The sequence below is a fragment of the Phaseolus vulgaris genome, chromosome 3 (assembly GCF_000499845.2).
Source record: "Phaseolus vulgaris cultivar G19833 chromosome 3, P. vulgaris v2.0, whole genome shotgun sequence".
Taxonomy (NCBI): domain Eukaryota; kingdom Viridiplantae; phylum Streptophyta; class Magnoliopsida; order Fabales; family Fabaceae; genus Phaseolus; species Phaseolus vulgaris.
Genome location: NC_023757.2, coordinates 49,531,015 through 49,544,497, shown reverse-complemented (window position 1 = coordinate 49,544,497; position 13,483 = coordinate 49,531,015). Strand labels below are relative to the sequence as shown.

General features: G+C 30.9%; 1 protein-coding gene and 1 non-coding gene across 2 annotated transcripts; one reads left to right on the top strand and one right to left on the bottom strand.

The window, feature by feature from the left end:
- Positions 1–8,219: 8,219 nt before the first annotated feature.
- On the top strand, positions 8,220–8,378 carry LOC137808896 (U1 spliceosomal RNA). The gene has a single exon (XR_011080769.1). It is a non-coding gene; the product is annotated as a U1 spliceosomal RNA (small nuclear RNA).
- Positions 8,379–8,904: 526 nt separating this feature from the next.
- LOC137808408 (S-adenosyl-L-methionine:benzoic acid/salicylic acid carboxyl methyltransferase 3-like) lies at positions 8,905–10,862 on the bottom strand. Its single transcript, XM_068609499.1, has 4 exons — positions 10,671–10,862; positions 10,052–10,450; positions 9,678–9,932; positions 8,905–9,463 (listed from the first exon to the last, which is right to left on the bottom strand). The coding sequence occupies exons 1-4, from the start codon at positions 10,743–10,745 to the stop codon at positions 9,086–9,088; spliced, it is 1,107 nt and encodes a 368-aa protein (XP_068465600.1). The 5' UTR covers positions 10,746–10,862; the 3' UTR covers positions 8,905–9,085.
- Between the last annotated feature and the right edge of the window lie 2,621 nt (positions 10,863–13,483).

Genomic DNA, 13,483 nt, shown 5'->3' with positions numbered 1-13,483 from the left:
CTAAATTAGTATCTAATTTAGTTATTATAGTGACTAATTATTATTATTTTCTAAATTTAATTTTTATTTAATGTTTTTTTTTGTAATGTATATTAATGAAAAAAATATTGCCCATGTGTTATTTTTTTTAATAAGAGAATAGAAGTTGATATAATATAATAACATCTTCTTTGTGATTATTTTTTAAGGAATTGTCTAATGTGACTTAACATGGTGAAGTGATAATGTCTCAATCTCTATGCATATGGATGGTTGATTGAATAACATGATTTCTTTGAACAATAATGTTTTCATTAGACACATGTGTATAATACCTTGAAATTTATTCTAAGTTTTTGTATCTTGCTTGCACAAGTTTCAGACACTTGTCCAATAATATTAAGATTGATTAATATTAAAACAAGAAATATACAGAGTGATAAAAATTATAGTATAAAGGTATGATTTAATTAAAAACTATTTAGGTTTTTTCATTTGATTGTGAATTATCCACCACCTTCTTTTACTAATATTATGAATGTACGCATGCTCTTACCAAGTCAGTTCAGTGGTCTTCCTAACTTTAAAACCATTAGAATGATGCTATACTTTTTAAATAATTAATTTAATAAAAATTAATATAACAGTGCAATTATTGATAAGAAGAATGGACTACTCTCATGAATTGAATGTGGAATATACCCTGGGATTCAAGTATATTATTACAATGAAAAATCAACTATTATATATGTTTAAGATTTTTGCCCACAAAAAGTCATTAACCAAACATAATTGAATAACTTTGCTAGGAGTAGATAAAATATATTTTGTATAATTAAAAATAACAATAATTATGATTCTGTAACTTTAGCTTAATTTTTTATATTTGATCATACCATTAATATAATTTCCAAAATAACTCATCTTTCTAGTAGTATTAAGCAATCTTAGAGACACGACACGGTCTTAACTAAAGAAGAATAACATTTAAAGTTGCATTAGATACATTAAATGTAATTATTAAGTTTAAATTGGACGTTATGAGGACATAAAAGAAATATTGAAATTGTTCAATGAGTATAAATAAATATTTCTTGCTGATAAAAAAAAAACTATAAATAGTCTTTGAGCTGATATCTTCTTCCAAGGATTGTTTCAAACATTCCATAGGAAAAACAAGAACTAGGAGATAGTATGCTAAATAGTTGGTCAAATCAAAAGCAATCCTCTAAGTCAATAGAATTTTTTTAAGAGTAAATTATGTACTGTGCAAAAATGTTGTCAAGAAGATAACATCCTCAAAAGTTAAAAAAAAAAAATTCTAGAGATGAGAGTACGATCACTACCAAAATGTATACTTGGTAAAAACATCATTAAATAAAAATTAATTTTAAAAAAATAATAATTAGTTATTATATTAATTAAATTAGATACTATTTTATATATTTAAAAAATGTTGGTATCTAAAGCAATTTCTTTTATTAATAAAATTTTATAAACTAATTTTTAAATTAATATTTAATTAGTTATCAACTACATTAGATTTTGAAGTTAGTAACTAAAATCTTATGTAACTAATTAGATATTAATTTAGAAACTAGTTTATAAATTTTATTATTAATAAAAACTACTTTAAATACCAATAATTTTGTTAGTCTCTAAAGTAGTATTTAATTTATTCATAGTAACTAATTATTCTTTGTCACTAAAATTGATTTCTATTTAATGATTTTCTTGTAGTGATTCTAAAATACTATATAATTTAATCAATGTTAGATATAATATTGGGAGTGCTATTACTTAACAGTGAGTTTCTGTTGTAGTGGGTTATTTACATAGGCCCTTCTCATATATAACTAAAGGGTTCAACCCTATGTAATAAGACTTTTACTGAATAATATTCACTTTTTACAGTTCACCTTTACTCATCTTCTTCCTCTTACATGGTATCAAGAGCAGGTTCCTTTTTTTCTTGAATCTGATCATGTCTTCTTCATCTTCTCCTGCTTCCGAGAACGAAACGCCTTCATCCTCTTCCTCTCCTTCTTCTCAACTTCATACCTTTCCTACGTCTCTCTCCCTGAAACTCACTGATGACAACTTCCTGATTTGGAGTCAACAGGTTCTTGCGCAGGTTGAAGGCCTCAATTTACTCAAATTTTTGGAATCGTTTTCCACTCCTTCGCCATTTCTCTCTTCTGGTAAAGAAAACCCTAATCCCCTTTTTCTTCTCCATAAACAACAAGATAATCTTCTGGTTGCTTGGCTGTTGGCTTCTATGTCGAGTTCTTTGTTAACCAAAATGGTGGGTTTACGATCGGCCTATCAAATTTGGGACAAGCTGAATGTCTATTTTGCGTCCAATACCCGTGCGCATGTTCGCAAGCTCAAAACCCAGTTGAAAACCCCTAAGCGGGATCGGTCTATCAGCATTTATCTTCTTGACATCAAGCGGGTTATCGATTCTCTTGCGGCTGTTGGCTCTAAGGTTTCCACAGAAGATCATCTTGAAGCCATCTTGGATGGTCTTCCTGAGGAGTATGATTCATTCATCACCTCTGTCACGTCCCGTCTTGATCCCTACACTGTTGAGGACATTGAAGCTTTGCTCCTGGCTCAAGAAGAGAGGTTTGACAAACATAAGTCTCTTGATCGTCCTTTCATTCAAGCTAATACTGCATCCACTCAATGGAACCCTTCGGCCCCTTCACGATCTTCGTTTCGTGGAACCAATTTGCGTGACGGCCGTGGCTCTGCCCGTCATTCCTTCAATAAACGACAACCACAGTTTCGGGACTCACAGAAGAGTTCATGGAGTGGGGTTTTCGATTCTTCTTCTTCTCAACCTCTTCGGGTTCAATGCCAACTCTGTTTCAAATTTGGCCACACTGCTCTTCATTGTTGGCACAGGTCTGCTCCTATTTTACCATCCAATGTTTCTGCTAATACTGCCAGTTTTCAGCATTCCTCTGTAGGTGACCCTGAACCTTCAATTTTGGGAACCCCTTCCATCGTCACTGACCCTCTGTGGTATCCCGATAGCGGCGCCACTCATCATATCACGCATGATTCCTCTGTTTTCTCCAAGAAAATGAACTATTCTGGTAATGATACTGTGCAACTGGGAAATGGGTCAGGTATGAATATTCAACATCTTGGTTCTGCTTCTTTGTGTTCTTCTGGTTCTAATGCTTCCTTTTGTTTACATAACCTTTTGCATGTTCCTTCCATTAACAAAAATCTTATTAGTGTCTCTAAGTTTGCACGTGATAATAATGTGTTCTTTGAATTTTATCCTAATCAGTGCTTTGTCAAAAATCAGGATACCAAGGAGATTCTTCTCCAAGGAAACATACGTAATGGCTTGTATGTTTTTCCCTCATTACATCGCTCTTTGCTACCCTCTGTGAATATTAGTTCTCACAACTCTGTTATGACTCCGTACGAATTGTGGCATAAAAGACTTGGTCATGCTTCATCTAGGACTGTTCAATGTGTAATGCGAATGAACAATATATTGTGTAATAAAAATTCTCTCTTTTGTGATTCGTGTGTTATTGCCAAAAGTCATCAATTGCCTTTTCCTCTTTCACACACTGTTTATACCGCTCCTCTTCAATTAGTTTTTGTTGATATCTGGGGTCCCTCCCATGTTACTGCACGTGATGGATCTATGTATTACATTGCTTTTCTTGATGCTTTTTCTAGGTATACTTGGTTGTACCTTATAACTTCAAAATCTCAAGCTACTGTTGTCTTTTTGCTATTCAAATTACTTGCTGAGAAACAAATTGGTTTTCTCATCAAAAGTCTTCAAACTGATAATGCTAAGGAGTTTATTTCCTTAACAAAAGTCTTGCATGATCATGGTATTTCTCATCGTTTTACTTGTCCACATACTCATGAACAAAATGGATCTATCGAACGCAAACATCGACATGTTGCCGAAACAAGTTTGGCCCTTCTTTCTGCTGCTTCTCTTCCTCTCAAATTTTGGGGTGAGGCTTTTATCTCCGCTGTTCAGATTATTAATCTTTTACCAACGCCTGTTTTAGATAATATAAGTCCTCATGAAAAGTTGTTTTCATCTAAACCTGATTATACCTTTCTTCGTATTTTTGGGTGTGCCTGTTATCCTCTTTTGCGGCCTTATAATCAACATAAGTTTGATTTTAAGTCATCTTTGTGTTTATTTCTTGGTTATAACAGTACACACAAAGGATATGTTTGCCTAACTCAGTCTGGGAAGACTATCATCTCAAGACATGTGATTTTCAATGAATATTTGTTTCCCTTTTCCCAACATGATAATCCTTTTGTTATTCATAATGAGAGCAATACTACTGCTTCTTCCTTTTCTTCTTCACCTATAACTGTGGTTTCTTTTCCTAATTGTTCCTCTCCTACACCTACACCCACTCAGTCATCACCTATATCTACTACTAATAATCATTGTCAGACTACTTCTCCTATTCCAGTTAACAATCTTCATCCCATGGTAACTCGTGCTAAGGCAGGTATATCTAAACCCAAAATTCTCCATACTGTTGTGACTAATGACTCTTTTCAGCCGTCCACCTACAAACAAGCTATGAAACATCCCCAATGGCTTCGTGCAATGCAATCTGAATATCATGCTCTTGTTCAAAATAACACCTGGACTCTTACTTCTTTGCCTGCTGGTGCTAATTTAGTTGGTTGTAAGTGGGTTTTCAAACAGAAATACAACTCTGATGGGTCTCTTCAACGCTACAAAGCTCGGCTTGTAGCCAAAGGCTTTCAACAATCTGAAGTTTGTGATTTTACTGATACTTTTAGCCCTGTCATCAAGCCAACCACTATTTGAATTGTCCTGACTATTGCACTAACTTCACGGTGGCCAATTCATCAAATTGATATCAACAATGCCTTTCTCCATGGTGACTTATCATCTCCTGTCTACATGCAACAACCACCTGGATTCTCCACTGATTCTACTCTTGTTTGTCGACTGAATAAAGCCATATACGGTCTCAAACAGGCACCTCGTGCCTGGTTTGACAAGCTCTTCGCAACTCTTTTCGTCTAGGCTTCGTTGCTGCTAAGAGTGACACCTCTCTCTTCACACGGTTTACTCAATCTCACACTATCTTTATTTTAATTTATGTTGATGATATCTTAGTTACTGGCAGTTCTTTGGTCTTAGTGCAGGAATTCATCAAACAGTTAGGCTTATCCTTTGCCTTGAAGGATCTTGGATCGCTGCATTACTTCTTGGGAATCGAAGTTTCTTGGCTCAAAAACAACTTTATTCATCTATCTCAAGCAAAGTATATAAACGATCTCCTACGTCGAACCAACATGGTCAACTCAAAGCCCCAACCCTCCCCAATGCTCTCTTCTTTACGGCTCACTGCTGATGAATCTGCTTCTGTTGATGATCCAACTCTATATCGGTCTATTGTTGGTGCCTTGCAATATGCGACTGTTACCAGACCTGAAATCTCCTTCTCGGTTAACCGTGTTTGCCAGTATATGCATAAGCCTCAAATTCATCATTGGAAAGTTGTGAAACGTATTCTGCGATACTTGGCTGGCACATCAACTCACGGTCTTCTCTTAACCCCTTCACCAAACTATTCTATCACTGGTTTCAGTGATTCCGACTGGGCCACAGACTTGGATGATCGCAAGTCTACCACTGGCTATTGCATATTTGTGGGTCGCAATCTTGTGTCTTGGTCTTCAAAGAAACAAAAAGTTGTCTCCAGAAGCAGTACTGAGGCTGAGTATAGAAGCATTGTTGCTGCCCTTGCTGATATTACCTAGATCCAGTCTCTACTGACAGAACTGCGCATCCCTTCTTCCACTCCAATAATCCATTCTGATAATCTAGGTGTTGTTCATATTGCTGTCAATCCTGTTCTGCATTCCCGTTCTAAACATTTCGAGCTTGACCTACATTTCGTCCGTGACCGTGTTCAGCATAAGCAGTTGTTGGTTGTTCATCTCCCGTCTCAATTTCAAATCGCCGATGTTCTAACTAAACCTTTATCAGGAACAATGTTTCAGAAATTCAAAGATAAACTTAGGGTGGTTGATAACTCACCCATAAGTTTATGGGGGGTGTTAGATATAATACTGGGAGTGCTGTTACTTAGCAGTGAGTTTCTGTTGTAGTGGGTTATTTACATAGGCCCTTCCCATATATAACTAAAGGGTTCAACCCTATGTAATAAGACTTTTACTGAATAATATTCACTTTTTACAGTTCACCTTTACTCATCTTCTTCCTCTTACAGTCAACATAGTAATTAATGATTTTTTGTCACTAAAATTAATTTTTATTTAATATTTTTTTAATGATGCGTACAATTTTAGAAGAGAATAATATTACACAATAAATTGAAGTTAAATAAATTGAAATCAAATAAGTTAAATTGAAGTCAAATAAGTGAGGAATATGAAAATAATATTGTAAAGTTTCTACAATTTACTCAACAAAATGGGGCATATATCAATAAAATATTTATTGTTCATGTGTTAATTTTTTAATAAGAGCATCTTCACTGTGATTATTTTTTAAGAAATTATCTAACATGTTTAATTGATAAGCGTCACTCTCAATATTTTAATATGAATATGCATGGTTGATTGAAGAACATGATTCCTGAAATTGAGAAATAATAATGTTACACATGTGTATAATACCATGAAAAATAATTCTAAGTCTTTGTATCTTGTTTGGACAAGTTTCACACACTTTCCAATAATATTAAGATGGATTAATATTAAAACAAGAAATATACACAGTGATAAAAATTGTAGTATAAATGTATGATTTAATTAAAAAATAATTAGGTTTTTTCATTTGATTGTGAATTATCCACCACCTTTCTTTTACTAATATTATGAATGTATGCATGTTCTTACTAAGTCAGTTCAGTTTATTATCTTATCCTAACATTTTTAAATAATTAATTTAATAAAAATTAATATTTCAGTGCAATAATAATAAGAAGAACGGACTACTCTCGTGAAGTGAATGCGGAATATACTCTGGTTCCAAGTATATTATTATAATGAAAACTCAATCCATTATATATGTTTAAGCTTTTTGCCCAATAAAAAAAGTCAATGAGCACAAACATAATTGAATAAATTTGTTAGGAGTAAATAAAATATATTTTGTATAATAAAAAGTAATAATAATATAAAAATAATAATAATAATAATAATTAGATTGTGGAACTTTAGTTTAACTATATGAGATGTCTAAAGTAATATAACCTATATAAAAAAATGACTTTTAAATTGATCATACCATTGCAAGAATTTTATTTTATTTTTTCAAAATATGAGAAATCAGAAAACTCATAAAAGTTGCAAAGGAAGCCTATTTTTTTTTTTTTATAAAAACTTCCATGTTAAGTATCTTTATGAACTTTACATCTCAGTTAGGCTGACACAAGTTACAACAATCATCTGTCATCACATTAAAAAAAGAAAAAATAAAGAAAATACAAAAATATGTAGAGATTAGACCAAAACTCGTATTTTAACAAAAACGACACAAAGGTAGATTATACTTATTCATAAATAATTCTACAAACATACTAGATGGAAACCTATTATACCAATGAAATGATTCTCTATGAAGAAATCCTACATATCAGATCATCATGGGTGATGGAACAAGATTGTCACTACCTATGATCTTTTTTTCAAATTTACATTTTCTTATAGGAATTATAAAGAATTTTTTTATTATTTTAACTTTCTAATTAATATGTTAGGTTGTTTGTCCTATATTAACTAAAGAGTAGGACATATAAATGAATGTAAAACTCACCTTATAAGTTGGTTTCATAAGGTTGATTTAGACTTAAAGTTCGCTTATTATATTCTAGTGAGAATTTGTTAAACTTATCAGACCACCCGCTATTGGGCTGCTATCAGACCACCATAAATTTATAGTCTAACGCACAAATTGACAATCTCGACGTAAGAGGGTATGTTAAAGATCCCACGTCGATTAAAATGTATGATATTTCATATTATATAAGTAAGTGCAAACTTAACCTTATAAGCCGGTTTTATAAGATTAGGTTAAGCTTAAAATTTACTTCTTAATATACTATTAAATGTCCTACTCCATAGTCGATGATCTCCAACACTTTAAATATTTACCATTAATCATTATACAACCTTAAGCAAATCATTTTATAACATAATGAATGACAATAATACCTTAAAATTTGTTACTTATCTGCACGGGGTCAATGGGTGATCTGAAAGGCCTATGGCCTAGAGCAATGACTTTCATTGGACATAGAAGGGGTGTTGTTCTAAGATTTGTCCAAGTGACAGAACCTACAATAATTTGTATCATAGGAGACTTGTGTTAGTGCAACCCCTACTTAAAAAAATATACCTTAAAATTTATTACATTCAGTTCACATCTAAAAAAAATATTATTTATTTTATTCAAAAAAAAAATCATTACAAGAAAATCATAAAATGAAAACTAATTTTTAGAGACAAAAAATAATTATTTGTTATAGTGACTAAATTAGAAATCATTTTAGAAACTCAAAACAATTTGGTTTCTAAATTAGTTTCTATTATTGTTAAATGGTTTCTAATTAGCAACCAAGGTTTTTCTACCAAATTTAGAAACTAAATAATTGGTAGTTAAAACCTTGGTTGTTAATTAGATACCAATTTAGAAACTATTTAGCAATAATATAAACTAATTTAGAAATCATTTTTTTTGTTTCTAAAATGGTTTCTAATTTAGTTACTATAGCAACTAATTATTTTTTGTCTCTAAATTGGTTTCTATTTCATATTTTTCTTGTAGTGGATGGTATAAAATTTTATTTTTTACTATTAAATTGCCAAAAAAATTATTTCATAATAAAATATAAATATAAAAAAAATGGCTTAACAAACACAATAATTTTATTCTATTCCAACTTAATATTTTTGCTAGTTATACATAATTGCCAAAAAACCAAACCAGCAAACCATACACACAGATACAAACTTCTTGCTTATTCTTTTCTAGTCAATGATACAGTGATATTGATGAACTCAATTTTCTCCTTAGACGCAAAGTTGTTGTTCATGTTTTTCTAGTCAAAAGTATGGTAACATTGAAGAACTTAGTTTTCTCCTTGGCCATACGATCAGCCAAGATTTGTTGGTAGCGGGTGAAAACCTCTTCAATGATGTCTTCACCAAAGTGACTAACCAGCATAGGTTCTGCCACAGCCCTCATGCACTGTGCAACATTGTATCCACCATCACCAACTGATTCAAACCTTTCAGATTCAAACTCAAGAGCGTTCCAATCATCTAAAGCGTTCCAGTTCACTTCAGACACTTCTAGACGATTGATAGAAAATGATCCTTCTTTAAGAACTTCCAATTTCACTTCAGATGGTGATGGGGTGTATTGTGGGATGTTAAAACTATCTACTTGCTCTTCCTTTATCATTCCCTGCAGCAAAACAGTGAAAAGATTTATATGCATGCATCTTGCCAGATTTATATATATGTTTCAACAGACAACTTAGGAAATTAATATTAAACAATAAAAATTTTATATAAGAAACTTAGGAAAGAGAATACTAAAGAAAAGAAGCCCTTCTTAATGTTAAAAGTCAGATTGTCATGTTTTCACCTCCTCAAAAACTGGATCTGTAATCCATTACCTGAGAAACCATATCATTAAGAGCCGAAGCCATAAGCTCCCAAATGTAGCAACCATCCTTGCTACATGGATCCTCGTGTCTTCTCCCCAAAAATGTCAGAGCCATACGACCTCCTTCAACTAGTTCCTCTGCTCGACACTTGAGAAAAAGACTGAAATCTCTTTGAAATTGGTCATAGTAAGCTCTCACAACACTTGATGGGCTTGTTCTACCTAGGTAGATATTTTCCTTGTTGTTGTCTACACCCTCAGGAACCTAATATAATCACCAATACATAATTATTATTTATACTTCATATATGATATTACCAGCTCTTACAAAATACAAATGTGAGTATAACTAACAAAAATGCTCCATTTTGCATATGCATGTACCTTAGATAGCCATTGAAGACTGTAAGAGGAGTGGACAAAATGCAAACTTCGACTTGGGAAAACCCTGCCATAGAAAGATCCGGGAACCCCAGAGAAGTAGCATGGACCACCTTCCATTTCATTTTGCAATTTCTCTTTAAAGCTGTCAATGGACTTAAAGATGTTGTTGAAGTCATTCCCAGGGAGATCATTCAGAAACACCTTGTATTCTGGAGATTTATGGTTCAGCTGTCGGCAAAGCTTCTCCACAGTCTCGATGAGTTCAGACACAACATACAAAGTATTTGGTCCAGAAGAGCAACCCAAATCTGCAATTGCCAAACTTTTGGGGAGTTTACTGCAATAGAGGCTAGTTATGGCTTCCTCTCTTATTGGCTTTGTCAAACTAATCACCTTTTGCTGCATAACAAAACAACCAATGATTGTACTATGAAATTCGTTTTAAGTGATAATTGAACTTATTGCTAATGAGAGAGAAAACAAAAACAATATTGCGTATATTATATATAACATTGCTCTTCAAATCAAAATTCTATTTATAACTTTGTTTTTAATGGGTGAAATGAACACAGCAAGCATGATGACAAGCTGAGAGTGTTGTGAACATGTTTCACTATACCTGAACAAGAGAGTTGTTTGCATAGCTTGCGTCTCCAACGCCACCGTTCATGCACAGTACCTGAGATACTTCCATTGTTTTCTTTTATATCTCTCTTTATCTCGATTTGGGATATTCTCCTTAATTATGTGTTTCTATGTTCTCATCAAGTTCATAACATACCTGTATATATAGATGTGCAAACTGTCTTTAACTGTAGAAGGTTTGTTTTCATAACATAAAATATCATGTGTTGTGGCTATGACTTTAAGTGATTGATATTTGGTACAATGTGGGTCCTTTATTACTAAGAACTTCTGGTTGCCAAATTATATTAACTACCATTAGGCTATTCATTCAAGTCACGAAGCATACCAAAAATAGTGAAGTTGATAACGACCTTAGCTTTTTGTTTTGATCCTAGGATAAAAAATGGTGAGGGAATGAAAAAAATATAGAGAAGAATGTAATTAAAATGGGAAATAAGGTTCTTTAAATGGAGTAAATTAAAGTGAAACAAGAAAAGAAACTGATGGAAAATGTAAAAAATTGTGTTTCAATGAAAATAATATAAAAGAAAAGAAGGTTGGAATTGTAATAAAATGATAATTAGTAGCATACTTCTTCAACAAACACAACTTTGTTCCTTTCTCTTCTTCTCTTTCATTATAAATGTCAACTGTATATGACTCTTTTCCCTTTTACCCATAATGGGTTGTCATGGCTATAATTTCATTTTTTTTTCTCATTTTTTTTCTTATTTTCATTCATTATATTTTCTCCCCTATTAAGATTAACCTTATCTTTAAGTTTGAAATTTCTAAGGTTGTGTTTGTTTGGTTTTTTTTATAAATATATCATTTTATTTTATTTTTAAATTATTATATAAGTTAAATCACTCACAAACTTTTTCTTGTATTTTACTTTCAATTATCTTTCTCTTAATTTTTTTTTTTAAAAAATTGATTCTAAAGTTGCGTTATCTTCTTAAGTTACTTTTTTTTTTTTACTTTCAATTATCTTTCTCTTAATTTTTTTTTAAAAAAATTGATTCTAAAGTTGCGTGATCTTCTTAAGTTACTTTTTTTTTTACAAGTATATATACTTATGTTTTAATATACAATCCTTAATATTATTATTTTAATATACTTATGTTTTAAGTTGCATTGATGACTATCCTAGGTTATTAACTACATTAAAGAGTAAATAAAAGATACATGACAAGTATGATAACACCCTACAAATAAGAATAACAGTCCTATACATTCGGGTTGTACCTCGACAAATTCGGGAGCTATGAGATAAATCAACTAATACTGTTTTATTGAAGATATATGTCGGATACGACCTAGGAATGAAATAGCTCATTACTAAACACTATAAATAAGCTTTTTGTACAAGAGTAAGGTACATTTTTATCAATATACATCATACATTCTTAATATAGAGTACTAACTTGATCGTAAAATAACCTTTTATCGAATTTAACATTTACTTCCTTATACCTTTGATTGAAGTAACACGGTAGAATAAGAGCTACTTACATTCTCTATTTTTTTAAAAATATTAATTTAACTACAAAAAATAAAATATACATTTCTTAATTATCATTTTAAATAAAAATAAAATAATTAATATAGTTATTCAAAAGTGAATATATTACAAATTCAGTGCTTCAAACATATTAATTTTTAATTATTTAAAAAATTGATTTTAATAATAAAACAACAACTTACTCCACAAAAAGTCAAAAATGTATCAGTTGGAAACCAATTAAATCCAGGCACAATGTTGCAAAATCCATAGACATCACAATCTTCGTACACTGATGAAATCACATGTTTCAATAGAATCACATCCACACATTTTAAGTCTATATCCATCTTCACTCACAAATACTTTCTTTTTTTCTTCTTCCTCTCTCTTTCTCACACGTCAAATAGTTTTTTGTTTTTGTTTTTTATTAATAATAATAATAACATATAAATGATAAAATATTAAATCATAAAAATATTTTGTATCCTTTTTCTTGTTATTTTAATATAAAAAATTATCTTAATTTCATTTATGTTTTTATATATTTTTAATTTCTCAACTTACATCTTATCATCCAAATTTAACTATATGTAAGGAAATTGGAGTGATCATTTTGAATACTCTGACAATGCATTCACATGTATGATAAAGCTCCAAGTGGTGAAACTTCTAACTCAAAGGTTGTTGAAGATGACTTTCAATAGTGATTTTATAGGTTGTGATACCATGTGTTATGTTTGTCATGATTTAATCATATGCCACTGGGTTTTAATTGATTAATTAAAATATATTTTTAATCTATTTAGATGTTCTTAGTTTTGATGAACAAAATTTAAGAAATATTTTAATCCACTAAAATGTCAAATTAACCAATTAAAATAATATAAACCTTGAAAGTGAGCATTTGACTATGTTTTAATGTATTAAAAATCACTTTTTAATATATTAAAATTATTTAAGTCTTAAGTCAAGTTAGAGTTGTTTTGTTCTAATTGATTAAATAATAAATTAATTTATTAAAATTACTTTAAGGTGATTTTTAATATATTAAAATATAATTTTAATAATTAAAGTTCTGAATTTTTTTCTCCTAAGCTTTGTTTTGATTGACTAAAACTATCAAGTTTTGATTCTTTATAATCTCATTTCTAAATCAAAATTAATTGCATTCTTCTAAAAACTATTTTGTCTAATGAGAAAAATTGAGACTTGATTTTAATAAGTTAAAGATTTGAAAGCTTTTCTTATAAGTTCTGTTTTCATAGACTATCACTTATAACACTATTCTACATAATATA

What these genes read in the sequence shown, in the direction of transcription:
- LOC137808408 (XM_068609499.1), bottom strand. Translation starts at nt 10,745, where the DNA reads ATGGAAGTATCTCAGGTACTGTGCATGAACGGTGGCGTTGGAGACGCA. An exon ending in CAAACAACTCTCTTGTTCAG is followed by an intron (nt 10,451 to 10,670) that starts GTATAGTGAAAC and finishes TTTGTTATGCAG; the next exon opens with CAAAAGGTGATTAGTTTGAC. An exon ending in TTAATGATATGGTTTCTCAG is followed by an intron (nt 9,464 to 9,677) that starts GTAATGGATTAC and finishes GTTTTGCTGCAG; the next exon opens with GGAATGATAAAGGAAGAGCA.